Raw genomic sequence first — 15068 nt, forward strand, 5'->3', positions numbered from 1 at the left:
CAAGTGAAACAAATACTTCGTACAATCAAGAGCTTGATTTCACAGATAGGAACATTGTGGGCAAGCGAGTTTTAGAGAATTCTTGAACTGGCACTTAGAGTTATCTTCAAGGATGATAAGAAGTTTCATTATTAATTCCAATGAAATCATGAACTAAATATTGTACTAATTAAGCAATACATAAATTGAGTTTCAGCATAGACAATTGTCTCACAGAATAAATGTATATTTTTGAAAAAAAGGAATCTTGTTTGGTGGTGTATCAATAGTTAGTCTAGTTCCCTGCTCTATGGACTCCCAATTTGGCAGGATAATATTAAAAACCAATATGGGAACCAGACTCATCAAAAAAAAGAAAAGCAGTGACATAATACAGATTTTTTTCATGTACACATGATGGTTGTTGAAACCAGCTGGAACAATCTTTCATATGTTGGACATTTTGAAAATAAATGTTATTTAAACAGAATAACGAACAACTTCATTAAAAAAAAGCTCGTTATTAAAAATTATTATTGACTTGATTGTACAATGAGGATTCAGTCAATAAACAGCCCAGTTCCCTAATGCCGCTGCGTGCGTGCCGCACCCCACCCACCCCCGTTTGCTAGATGTTAAAGCGAATTTTTTTCTTTTCTTCAATTTTAGGAGATCCCTCGGTAACTCGCACCTCATTTATAGTGCTATGTTTATGGACCCCGTTGTGCACGAGTTATTGAGGGAGAGGTGTACCAAGTCTGTTTGGAAAGTAACCCCGGTATCCCTATATGTAAACCGATACTTTCAACTCTCACTGTCATTACTGTAAACAATGACATAAAAATATAAAAAGACCAGAAGTCAGAGTGAACCCTTTTAAAGACTGGCAATCAATTATTGCAAGAAAGAGCCAATATTGGATGTACATCAGTTGAGTGAATCACAACCAGCATTTTGGAACTTGAATGGCATATTACCTTGCCAACATTATAACTTTGGATTAATAGTGTTTAGAATCATTCATACTTAATGTAAAATTGGTTTTTTGGGCTTAATCCAAGTCATATCTTCATATTTGATAAAAAGAAAAAAGTATTCTCCATATTTTTCCCTATTATGAGATATATGATAGAAACAATGGAAGAAATTTAATATTGACAACTTGTGTGTGTCAGCATCATCCATAGACAGTTTTAGTAATAATGTCATATGCTTTCATTGTAGCCTGACAGACTGAATGTGATAAGAAATGATCAGGACAGCTGGGACTACACCAATCCTAATCTCAGTGAGTGTCATTAGAACCTTGTATAGGAATTTAAAATTTTTTTTTACATACATATTTGATCTTGCATGGTTAATCTGGCATTCGATAAACATGTTCATTGCATATTTCTGAATCATACATCCAGACTTTGTTGTTTTCACTAACATCTGCATGTCAACAGTCTGAGCTGCACCAAATCAGTCCAGTTCTTTTGTACAACCAAAATATTTTCGGTTCATATTGTATAAATAAAAAAAAAATGAAAGTTTTTAAAACAGTATGTAATAAATGCAAAACTATTGTAATATTTTGGGGCAGATCAACTTGTTTGATACGGCTTATGAGGCCTAATGGCCACACAATATCAAACACATTTTTTTGTAGACTCTGAGCAAATGACTTAGTTTTTTGTATGTACCCAATATCTGTAGATACTTTTTTTTTTTTTATGATTTACAAGAGATGTTCATAAAAGAAAATAGTTTCATAATCATTGCGTTGGGGTAATTTCATTCTTGAACAGATATGTAAATGCCAATGACGTGTTAAATAGATTTGTAAATGCAAATGAAGTGTTTATGTAAGCTACTGAATTAAAAATGTATTAAATAAGATACACTCTTTTCTGAATTGTAAAATTATTTGTCCATAGAAGGTAGCCTGCTGCAAATTCTTCATATTATTGATCTACTTCAGTTGTGGCTCAAAATAGTGATCATTTTATTGTATGTGTATCCATGTATCCTTTCATACATCCATTCTAAATTAACCTTAGAGTTTTTACTTAACTGAGTAAATGGTGGACTCTGTAAAATGGGGGCTTCATGTATTGTAATGGAAAGATTACATCACACATCAAAGTGTTTTTAATTTTTATCTTTACTGGTTATAGACCAGGAAAACTTGTGGGATGGTCTGTTGTCCATCGTATATCTGTCTGTTAGCCCAAGTTTGCTATCACTACTATAAACTATGTGGATGATTGCCATGAAACTTCAAACAGTCATTCTTTCCAAGGTCTAGTTGGTCCTAAATGAAAATAGTACTGCATGGACATTCAGTATGGCTGCCCAAGTGGCCATTTTGAAAATCATGTTATTACTTTTCCTCCTTAATGGATGGTCATATTGACATGGAATTTTCACCAGAAGTCTTCTAATAGTACAAAATGTAAATGGTACCCATTACATCCTATATTATTGATGCAGCAGCTAATTATAAAATCTTGTTATTTCTCAAGAATATCATATAGAATTTCAACAATTAACAGTTGAAATGGTTCTATCTTGGATTCCTAGAAAAAAATTCTGCCAGTTGAGCATTAGTCCTTTCAATGGACTCTAGTTATATGTGTATTAGGACATCATGGGTTGCATGATTGCCAGACATACATTAAACTACTTGCTGCTCACAAAGGCACTGGACATGTACATTAGATATGCAAATAACAAAACAGTAAAACTACATATGACAATCTAAACCAAATGAGTCAGATGACTATAAAAAGTAAACAAATATTGTATTATGCATTTTGCATTAAGAAAACATGGGTCTTGAAACAAGAATTATATATGTATGCATCTCATAGCATTTTATGGCACCCATGTTCAAAAGTGGCTATAATGGTACCAGATAAAGGTAAAGTTCGAAAAATGTACAATGAATTGCACAAATATTTAGGAAGATAAATCCTTTTGAAATAAATAGAAACAAGAAGAATCAAGAAGATAAAATATAAAACATAAAGCTGGGAAAAAATGTTAAATTATATAATATATATTTCCCTAAGACATACTGTCCAGATTTTGTTACATAAAGATCAAAAAGTCCAAGATTTTCTAATGTGGTACATTATAATATACAACTTGATCTGCATCATAGGAAATGTTTTACTCATGAAAACTCTTAATTTTCCTAGTGATTAATTGCATTAGAACACTGGATGAAATAGTATGTGTGGTTTGTCGTTTCATCACATAATCACTTTTAGAGTGCATAATTGTGAATATTTCATTTACTTTCAGTGTGCATTAATAAAAAGATGCATACACACTCAACATATGACATTTAATTAGAACACAGCCCTATATCTACAATGGTCATTTTGTGTATTAAAGATCAATATTTTAGAGTTCATGAGATGCATTTAATTAAAAACTTGCACCCAGTGTTATGGTATCATAGCCATTTATGTGCATAGGTGCTGTTAAGGTCTTAATACATGTATTTTTATTCACTTTGATATAGCCTGAATTTTGTTACACTCAGCCATAAACTTTGTTTTAGTAAAATAACAGTGGTCACTGAGAATAAATCTAAACTTTGCTTATTCAGAGAGTGGCAGTGACCTTCCACTGTTGAAATATTAGTATAAAAATTACAACACTGTGGTATCATTTATTTTCATTGGTTTTAATTTTCATGGTTTTGAAGGAGAAAAAGACATTTTCTTGGGTACATCATGCTTTTCCTGTCAAAGTTGACATATTTGTTGCTGTTTAATATTGTGGATTAACCTCAACAAATACCGCAAATAAAGAATACAAAAGAACAAAACTTTAACAAAAACAAGTATTGCTTTGATGTTAAAACAGTTCCATCTTGTAGCACAAATCAAAAACTGGAAAGATATATCACTTATACACAATATCAAAGGGTGCCAATGCAGTGAAAATCACTGAGCTAAGATGGTGATTTAGTGTTTTTGGCTGAAAATCAGTGAAGGGTGAACTTCAGTACTCTGCAGTAATTAGTATATTTAAATACCCAGTAGTATTTTACAGTCACTTTGTTCATTGAGATTAAGCATGAACTGAGTTAAAACAAGATATGCTTTCATGAGGATTTAAATAGTTCATCAACAGTTTCACTTGACTGAAGAATATATATGAATAAATATTAAATCTAATTTTCATTTTTAGTATCATTTCTTATTCTTTCATTCATTTTCAGTAATAGCATTGAATACCTTGTGCTTTTTCTCATTACTATCTGTCCATATCTCACAAGAAATCTATTTCCGGCAGTAAATGGAAATAACGACTACTGGAAAACATATAGATACATGTATATTGAAACAGTATATGTAAAATGCTTTAAAAATCGTTTTGTTTTAAACCATGGGATAAAACCCACATTTAAAAGTTAATATTTTTAAACAGATTACAGAAGTATTACTGATTTATTGAATAGCTTTGTTGATCTCGATTGATGAAATCTAATTATTTAAAAAACAAAATGGGGGTGGGGGGCTTCTTTATTATATGTGGCTAGTTTGTCATTGGGGTTTTTAATTCATGGTTCTGTGCAACATTGGAATCCAGGAAAATTGTTTCCTCATGAAAATTAGTGATACTACAGTGATTTATTTCCATGTGTTTTATGCAAAGCAAAACAAATGAGCTCATGCAATTTTTGTACCCACTATACATGTATTATATATACTCACTTAAAAACATATTACATGTATTATACAAACACTTTGTTTGACAATTTCACATATACTTTTAGAGTACAGTGCATTGGTCATTACATGCCATAGGGAAATGTTACTTCCCTGAAATACACACCTTCCCTAAATGGCAGAAAATTGTTTTAATTTCTTCTCTGACTTGTTTAGAGGGGTTGCTCTTTTAAGACGTTTGTTTTAGATTTCCTCTGCAGCCAAATAAAGGAACATGTTCATGGTTGACTTTGAATATCAGTTTAATTCTGACAGATTGGGCAAACATCTAATTTATTTCAATTCTTGATATGTATTGGTAAATTTGTTTTGCAGTTTCCCTTGGCTATTTCAGGGTGGGGTGAAGTGGGGTTTGCCATATAAGGTTTGATGGTTGCCAGAATCTAGAAATGGACAGGGTAACTGGCCCAACCACCTGGACCCAGCTAGATAGTTCCTTGCCATTTCCGTACCCATCCATCCCTTCAAAAAAATGCATTTTTTGTACAAAGCTATGAACATGTTCATAAATAGCAATATCCAGAGCAGTTGCAACATATATTCCAAAAAAAGTATAATATGCATATAAGAAATCAGACTTGTCTTCTCAGACGACAAATCATATGCAGACAATTTTATAGTCTGGTGCTTTCCAACACATCTCAAACACAGTTCCAACTACGAAGAAAACAGTGAATGTTTGCAGTGATGTGCAAAAGCTACACCTAAGACAACAGTAAACATCCACATAGAACCAGACAACAATGTTAAAGAGAGCAAATATTCAGAAGATACAAATATCCATTTATTCTGAAAGACACAAATATGCAATGAAAATAGTGCACATCAACAAAGATTGCAGCAAGCCATGTTAAAGAAGGCACCAACATCAGTCATACACAGTTTTCTGATTTGCATCGCATTTATTCTTAGTCATAACATGATGCACAGCGCACAACAGCATCATGTGAATCCATGAGATATGCTATTCCTTTACATTTACTTGCAAACATTTGATGATTCACTATGCCACTACACTTGAAGATGTCATCCATATTCATATGCCAACATCCAAGAAGATCAGCCACTTCTTTCATTAAACAAGTGGATTAGAGTTTTATTATACATATGGAAAGCAAATACATTTTTGTGAATTCTTGACATTTTACATGTACATGCAAGACACAGCAATTTGCAAATACTGTTTATCTCAGATCAGTCCCAAACTGTAAGATGCTTACAAGCAGCAACACTTGCATCACAGTGATGGAAACATACAGCCCACTCTTGCAAAGCTACTCAATGTTCCACAACAGAAGCACACATTGCCAGAGCAGTGCCACCTAATACACCAACAACAGCTCACTACAGACTGATCTAATCTTATTATTTTTGATTGATTCTAATGGACAGAGTCATTTAGAGGGGACAAGTGGTTCTATGCTGAGCAGGCTTGTTAGAGACGTGGACTGGCGATGGTAGGAGAAATTGTAATTTGCTTGAGTCATTCACATCATGTGACTGCGCAAGAAGTGCCAGGCTTGGATTCGTATTGATGTGGTAGCTGATAAAACTGTTGCCATGGAATTGATGATACAATTGTCTTCATGGTTGTGACCGTAAGGTTTGATTATTTCTGTATTAAAACTGTGAAATAGTATGCTTATGTAAAATATCTATTCAGTACTAAAATTTGTGGCATTTTTTATTGCATTTCTTATACGTTGTGGTATGTATTATTAAGATAAACCTATATTTTTTGTTTGTCATGAATTTTTAGAAAATATATTAAAGGGAGAAATATTTAGCTGAATTGTTCAATTCATGATGCTTTGAAGAGCAAATATGCAACCATATTGCATAGTCTTTACAAAGGAATACTCTGGCAGCAGTTTGCTTTGACTAAGTAAGACTCTACAATTTAATATTCTTGTAGTATTTTGGGCCATGAATAAATGGTCACATAGATAGTTCTCTTTTCAATAATGGAAGTCCTGTGCCACATTACTCCAAAACAGCAAGACTCGGTACATAGAAAACTAGGACCAAATTTTAGTATGTGAGAGTCCAGGGCAGGAATGTGAAGGTCCTGCAAGCAGGGACTCTCAGTTTCAAGAACTCTGAGGAAGTGCCCAAGCAAACAAGCATTGAGCTTTAGCTGGTGATTTCAGAACATTTTTAACTGTCATTGTGTAAAATTGACAACAGTTTGAAGTGCTCTTTCATTACACCAAATTCTTTTTATAATATTTTACCCAGTTATAATGTGTTAGGAGTACATCACCTACCTCTGTTCCAGAAAGTGCAAAAAAACAACATTACAGCCATCTTGGTTTTGTTAGCAACACTGGTTCTAAAAGGTCATCTGCTTGCTTAAAATAAAAATAAAAATATTTGATGGGAGTATGGTCTGCTTAGAAATAGAGGTCAGTACCAAAATTACCCTGTAGTTGTCTGCTGTTACTGCTACTTGTGCTGGAGTACATTTATTATAGCCTCACAAATTCCACTTCCCTTAGTGTCTTTTCATATTTGGACTGAGTTTTCTAGCAAGGGAAGTTTACTCCACCTGTTTTCTGCCATTCCTAGTGAACGTATATCATCACATTTGTTGGCTTCATCATGTAGTTATGTTTTTTTTACACCATCCTAATTGTAGCATAGTAACTGTTAATAACTGGACATGAACTGGAAACAGTGAGCCAGTTCAAATATCATGGCTCCATAATCACTGAAGAGGGATCAAGAGCAGAAATTTTGTCAAGAGCAGCACAAACAATGGCAGCTTTGTCAAAGCTAAGACCCATCTGGAGAGACAAGAAAACTAAAATCAGACTATTGCGAGCTCTAGTCATCTCAGTCTTTTTGTACTCGTATGAGGCATGGACCCTGACAGCAGAATTACAATGAAGAATCCAGTCACTTGAAATGAGATGCTACAGAACCATCCTTGGCATCTCTTACATGGACCACATCACAAATGAAGAAGTGCGTAACACCATCAGGCGCGAAGTAGGCCAATATGAGGACCTCCTCACCACCGTCAAAAAGAGAAAGCCGAAATGGTATGGCCATGTCACTAGAGCCAGCAGTCTATCCACAACAGTCCTGCAGGGCAGCGTCCAGGGTGGCAGAAGGAGAGGTAGACAGAGAAAAAAGTGGACTGACAACATCACAGAATGGACCAGGAAAAGTTTTGCAGAGACACAGGCATTGGCACATGATCAAGACAAGTGGAGGGAACTGGTCAGATGTTCAACAGCACAGTGCCTCAACAACCACACTAGGTCATGAGACTGATGATGATGATGAACTGTTAATAATTACAAGCCAATTTAGTATTTGACCGATCTTTGTTAACTTACCAGTTGGCCTATTTTAATACTTAAGTGCTATTGTAGGTAGATGTTGTGCATTAATACTAATCTTATTGAACTCTTGTTCTGATGTTAACATCCACTTTTCAGGTAGCTAACACAATGTTCAACTGAATTTACATGTATATGCCGTTTTTTTACAGTCACTAATTACAGGTGCCAAGTACATTGGCTAGTGTAGTGACTGTAGGTGTTGTAAGCTGGAAGAGGGTTCGAGCCCACATGCATTTGACTATATAGGTGCAGCGCTCGAGTTGCATTTAACACGTGTGCATAATGGCTGGAAGAAGATGGGTGACCATTTCTGCCAAGCAGCTATCCTGGGGCCATTGAGAGTGAGAAAATATAGATCAGATGCCATTAATAATGTGCCTCTGCTGCTGACCTTCTTGTTGAGTATCTGAGGGCAGCCAGACTGGTTTAGCAAGAGACCAACCTTTGTGGACTAGTTCTGACAGGGAATGGATGCACAGCTGGGCCATACAACTCTTCCAGTGCTGGATACAGGGATATTTCTTGGAATAGCCAGTATTGTACAGTGGCCCAGGACTTCACTCAGCCTTGGACTGCTCACTTCGGATACAGCAGCCATATACAGAGGTGGTACTAGCAGCCAGCATTCTTGTCCATTATAACCAGTAATGGGCTTTAACTTCAGACAATAACCATCCCAGGACCAGCTCAGTTCCAGGACCAGTGCAGCCTTAGTAAACAGTTTTGACTTTAAGGACTGAGTCTTAAGAATACCCAGTTGCATTTTGAGGTGGACTCGTGACACCTCCATGAAATGACAACAGGTTTATCACCAGGCAGCTCTGTTACCAGTCCCAGTGTTGACCAAAGTGACACCCTGATTCTGGATATCCAATAAAAATGTATGACCCATGATGCATACAATGAATGCCTGGAGATATCTGTCCTTGTGTGAACAGACTCCCATTCTTAACTCTCACATTCTGCTTCACCTGCTCAGTCACTGCACCCCACACAGGAGGCTCTCCTTTATCCCACTCTTCCATTTGTGAGGTGTCATGCTCACAAGCAGTATCTTCCTTTTCTAACAGACAAGATTTGATCTTCTTGCATATGATTAATGAGGCTTTCCCTACTTCAGGAATTGTTCGGGTTGCCTAGTGGTTAGAGCAACCTCCTTGCATGCGGGGGTTGGATCCCCGGCCGAGTCATACCAAAGACTTACAATAATGGTACTAACAGCTGCCTCGCTTGGCGTTCAGCATTAAGAGGTTAGTGTTAGGACTGGTCGGCCTGGTGTCAGGATAATGTGACTGGGTGTGACATCATGCTACATGTCTGCAGCATGATGCCCCAGTGCTAGACATCACTATAAACTGCCACACTGCAGACATCATAGCGATATGACTGAAAAATTGGTAAAGCTACATTAAAATTCCAAATCTCACTCCCATTCCGTACTTCAGGAGTTCTTTCCACCAGTACCTTCTAAGCTACATGTTGCTTGGTGATTTGTCTGCATCCATTTTTTTTATTATAACAAGAATGACCAGCCATCATTCAGAAAACTACTATTGTCTGGTGAAGTCACATCCATGAGTTATAGTATTGAAAGAAACAAGTGGCAATAGACCTTTATTTCTGAAATGCCATCTTACATAAAATTTTAATCCAGAGTTCCATAAGATGATTGCTGACCTTGCACCCTTTAGCTCAGCACATATAGACTGGTAGCCATTCACAAAAAAACTTTTAAAATTTTGAATTTTTATTGAAATCTCGTATTTATATTATCCATTGTTATTTTGTTTTCCAGGGCTATTTTTCAGCAATCTAAAAATAGACTAGACCATTCAATCAAGAACCATGTTGCCAGTCATACATCATTGTTTCATATGTGTGGTAGTATGGCAGCTCAGATGTCTCTTCCAGCATGACAGCTGCAGAATAAGCTTCATTTTTGCCATGTCCACTATTCTGAAAAACTTAAAGTGATGGATGGTTAATATATTGGCCTGTCAGAGGTGAACTTCACTCAAACCTAGGAACTCAAAGCAATAGACTTATTTCCTAATAGGCTTAAGAGAGACAGGAAGGGAACCTATAAGCATGCCAAAGAGGACCACTTCTTCCAGTCCTTCACTCCATGATGACCCAGATTCCACTGGCTGGTTATGTTCCAGTTTCTCTTCCCATCAACCCACAGTGGAAATCATGCAATGTTTTTGCAGCCCCTTTCTGACTTCCTGGTTGGAGGAGGTGTTCGACATTTTTCACTGAGTGGAATTGACACTGCTTTGCTGATCCATAGGCGTTACATGTTGCTTCAGGTGGCCACCTCATTCAGTGCCATTTCCCCTTTATTCCCTTGACTGCATAATCTCAAAGAGTCCGATAAAGTGGATGTTCAGATGCAAGAATCATTGTACTCTTTACTGAAAGGCTATTGATAAACTTGACAGGATTTTTTTATTTCATTGGTTCCCAAAGCCAACAGCAAGCGTGTCCACTTGTGGTTGTAACTCCTTAATCAATTTATTTTGGACACCACTTTTGGAATAGAGAAACTGTGATTGTTCTCAGTACCGTCTAGGAGAACATTGTCACAATGAGCCCTGACCACTGAGATGCAAACCTTCACATTCCTATTCACAGTTCTTCCTAGAATTTACAAAGTTCATATATCGGGTCTTTACCTGTTGAGGTCACTCCCTTTGAATATTACTTCCTGGGGCTTCATAAGCATCATGGATATAGTCATGTCCCACTTCTAAACCTCCTTGGCCTTGACATTGGAGTATCTGGTCAGTGTTCTTCATTTACACCAGGTCAGTAATTGTTGTAGCCTGTTATGAAATTGCTTGTGTCATTGCTGCTTTGCAATTGATTTCTTATCAACATGGTCTAATCTGACATCATCCCATCCCAGTATTTCAATCCACTGGTCATTTAATACTGAACCCTATTTAACTATATTGGACTCTCTTGTGGACATGTCTTAATCATTTTGGTGGTGTCTACCATTTACTTAGAGACCAAAGTTTAGCTCAGAAATTTCTTTGCCTTTTCAGTTGCCTTGATGCAATGATAAATCCACTTTTCTTGGAGCTGCTTGTTCATGAAACCCAGGCAAATAATACTTTTGTCCGAGTGGTGAACTTTGCTCCAAGACCTATGATCAAGATTTTGGCTGTATGAGATCCCATCTCAGCCAATGTGAGGGCCTTACTTGGCTTATGGAAGTTGTCCCAGTGCAGGAGTATCAGCCGGAAACAATAATCTGCACATACTCCAGCATGACAGGCTGGGGGCAGGGGGGAGTTCAGTTTCTGCCTTTCTTCCTATAAATAATTAGGACATGGTCCTCTTGGTTCATTCAGTATCAGTCTCCTGGAGATGAATGTGTTCATGTATGCCTTTTACTCAATGATGGGAGACATCTGGAAAGTTTCTCCCAACTGTATCAGCAAAACCACATCACCCTCATAAAATCCAGAGTGCCACAAATAGCTAGCTTTCTTGATTGGCCATTCGAATAGAGAAGTTAGCCCCCATTACCACCCAACACTTCTGTTTCGTGATTTTAGACACAATTGGGTATCATGGAAGGGAGGACATGGACCAGAATAAGAACCTGTTCAACCTTCTAGCCTTTGTTCGTGCCAGACCAAAAGCTTTGACCTTCTGTCCAAAGGCATGTAACAAAGCTTTCTGAAGTAGATGAACAGAGCACCATTTGAACCCCAGAATTTCATTGTCTTGCTAGTCTTATGACATTTGCACTCTAATTGCCTTTGCTACAGCTACATGCTGTATCATTCATCTCACACTATCTGCAGCCATCACAATGTTTGTTTTGTTCATGACCATCTCTTTGTTGCCTACAATTAGCTTCCACTCTTTGCCAACCAATCTCACAAGTCACCGTAAGGCTCTAAATTGATACCTGAAAGAGAGAAGAGAGATTTTGATTACTTCATCCTCAAGCACTGTTGCTGTGGATATGATGGGTCATCCCCCTGAGCATGTAGGGAATAAACTCCAGATCAGATGCATTTCTTATGTATTTCATCTTCTGCAGTTTGGTCAGTCACCGCAAGCTTACTGTTTAAATCAACCATCTCTACTCTCTCAATAATCTATGTAATGTAGCAGGGGTCAGAGATGACCTTCACCACCTCAGAAAGCCCTCAAAAGCTCAGTTTGACCTTGTGGGGTCAGACATGGCAGCACAGTAGCCCCAACTAATTACCTCATTAGTTTCATTATTAACATGGGTCACCCTACTTAAACTGGTTTTGTGAAAGAAAACATCTTTAATATATCGCGTGAGCTGTGTTACTGTATGCCAAGTGCTAGCCCTAGCCATATTTTTGTTTATAAAGAAGCTGCTTCATACACATTAGGAGACTAGATTCAGGGCTGACTTTGGGGGTTAGTTGATGTAGCTCACCCCTATTACTTTGTTTTATGATCAGGATATGTATTTAAAGAAGAAATCTGTTTTTCAAAGGTATATAGGTTTTTTGATAATATTTACCCAGTCATAATACAGGCACACCCTTCCATGTCCTTGTCACAGTTACATCCCTGTAAAGCATGTACATCAGCCGCAATAGTAACTGATCACTATATTGTCTTTTACACCAGTCACTGTATTGGGGGAGACTACTCTCAACAGGCTTTATTTTAAGAAATCAGATGACCTTTTATTTCTCAACCAAGCCAAGATATTTTAACACCTTTTTTTTTTTTTTTTTGCTTTTTCATATTATATTACGATCCGGTAAGTATTAAAAAATAAACTTTTTACCTTTGTTTTAAAAAAAACATTTAATATTTGGTGATACTTTATGGAAATCCTGTCAGCTATTTGGAAAAAAACATACATTGTCTGTACCAGTGAACAAGTGAGAGTAGTTTTAGTAAAGCAAGGAAATGAAATTATGAAACTCAGTTGGTGTCCAAAACAGCCATATTGACTGCACATTTAATTGTTTTCATTTCTCCAAATAAATGTATAAAATAAATGCATATCCAAATGTCACCAGCTGAAACTGAATGCTTTCTTTGTGTGGGCATTGTGTCCAGTGTTTGTTTTTGTCTGAAACGTTGCTAGATACTGATAATATACGTGTGCTGTAATATGTTGCACATGGACTTCAATGTATCAGATTGTTGTTAGATTATCTTGTGCAGGACTAAAACATTACACGTGGGGTATCTCCAGTTAGACATTTTGTTCTAATTATCGTTTTAATACATACTAGCTAGGTATCTAATATTTTTCAAACTTATTTTCTGTACTACAGTAATTTTGATATTCCAAGAATAAGATTACAATTTAGACTATTCTCTAGTTGATTACTTGTATCTTTGTGAACCTTGTCATCACTGTACAGGAAAGTCCAGGCTAAGTATTAATATGTACTTGTTCAGTGGGTTTTTCTTTCGGATATTAAAGAAATGGCCTTTAATTTTTCAACTTTTCCAACACTAGAGGTTTGCCATTTTCTTGTTGAGGGTCAAGTTAGGGTCTATTCAAGGATGTGCATTAAAAATATTTTTTAGCATTATACTCATAAATAAAATAATTGCATGAAAATTGCATTTCCATAGATTTAAAAAAAGTCCCTCATTTATGACTTATAACAAATGCTCAAGTTAATGCCATCTTTACTCACTCCTTATCATATATCCTGTAGGACTAGATGTTTATCTTCCTTGGAAGGATTTATGTTCAGTTGGGGGGGTGGGGGTTGCAATTTTTTCTGTATGGTTTATTAACTGAATCTATAATTTGCACTGGATAGCTAGTGTTGTACTGACATGCCATTAAACTCTGTGTACATACATACATAGCAACCATTATATGCAATGCTGTTGTGCAGGTGTGATGTCACCAGTAGAGTATGGGAGTTAATTCATTTCTGATTACTTAAATAAGCTGAGAATGTAGCAACCCCAGTCTAACACGGACAAGATGATTTACCTGGAGATATGATGAAACTCTTAACCAAATGTAGAATTTTCATTGCAGCATCAATACGTGCCATCTGATTGCAACACATTTTATATATTTTAAAAGCTAATAACATTATCAATAGTGGGCATGTTTTCTTTTTATATCTGATGCTATATTAATGGAATTATTACTTTATAATCATCGAAAGTAACAGATTTCATGCGTCATTGGAAATAAATGCTCTTCATGCCATGGTCGCATGAAACCTCATTGTTACAAAATGTGGGTTATTAAAACTTCATGAATATTCATGAAATTTTCAATCCAATCAGAGATGTAAACAATTTGGTCAGTGGTTGTAGCACGTTCCTATGATATTCCTGCACAAAGAAATAATCCCTCAAACTTTACGCATATTTGATCAAAAGTTGGGCAGTTGAAATAAATGCATCATATATCATCAAAATCGGCATATTCCAAGCTTTATTTTGCTACCAAATTGATAAATCGAAAACGTTTTTAAACCAGCTGCAATGAGCATTGAATTTGTAAACATTTGAAAATCCCCGTGTTGACATTGTCCACCATATTTGAATTTTCTAACAGCTGATAACGATGTTGACTTTTCCACAAATTGTGTTCCAAAAATGAACTTGTTATTGATTTTGTATAAATTGGTATGCCAGAAGAACATGATTTTTGTATAGTTTTAATGCTTGTTGTACGGTTTAGACTGTATACAGTTGCAAAATGAACACGCAAAGTGTAGATTTTCATCCACTATAAAAAGGCTCAATTTGTCGATGCTGTAAATATCTGAACTGACAAACGGTCATCGGTTTAAAAATATGTTCAACCTTATATTCATTATGTTATTGCATTTGTTTAAATTTTGTAATGGGACATTGTCTGATGAAATAACGATAAAATATCACATCACTATCAGACAAATGCAAAGTTTCGGTATGACAATTTTTTATTTTGACGAGCATAGCAAAGTAACTACACGCACACTTAAAGTGGGTTCTTAAATTACCAGTGCATTGATAACATTTGATATGATCA

General features: G+C 36.1%; 1 protein-coding gene across 3 annotated transcripts in view; it reads left to right on the forward strand.

Annotated features, from left to right (window-relative positions):
• Positions 1–15068, forward strand: part of LOC149808379 (heterogeneous nuclear ribonucleoprotein L-like) — an 82170-nt gene that overhangs the window by 35535 nt on the left and 31567 nt on the right. For all 3 annotated transcript variants that reach the window (XM_089976409.1, XM_089976417.1, XM_089976425.1), the window contains one exon: positions 1204–1267. In XM_089976409.1, the coding sequence (XP_089832535.1) occupies positions 1204–1267 (64 nt within the window). The remainder of the gene's footprint in view (positions 1–1203; positions 1268–15068) is intronic.

This window comes from Sinohyriopsis cumingii, chromosome 1 (assembly GCF_028554795.1).
Source record: "Sinohyriopsis cumingii isolate HCF-2022 chromosome 1, ASM2855479v2, whole genome shotgun sequence".
Classification (NCBI taxonomy): domain Eukaryota; kingdom Metazoa; phylum Mollusca; class Bivalvia; order Unionida; family Unionidae; genus Sinohyriopsis; species Sinohyriopsis cumingii.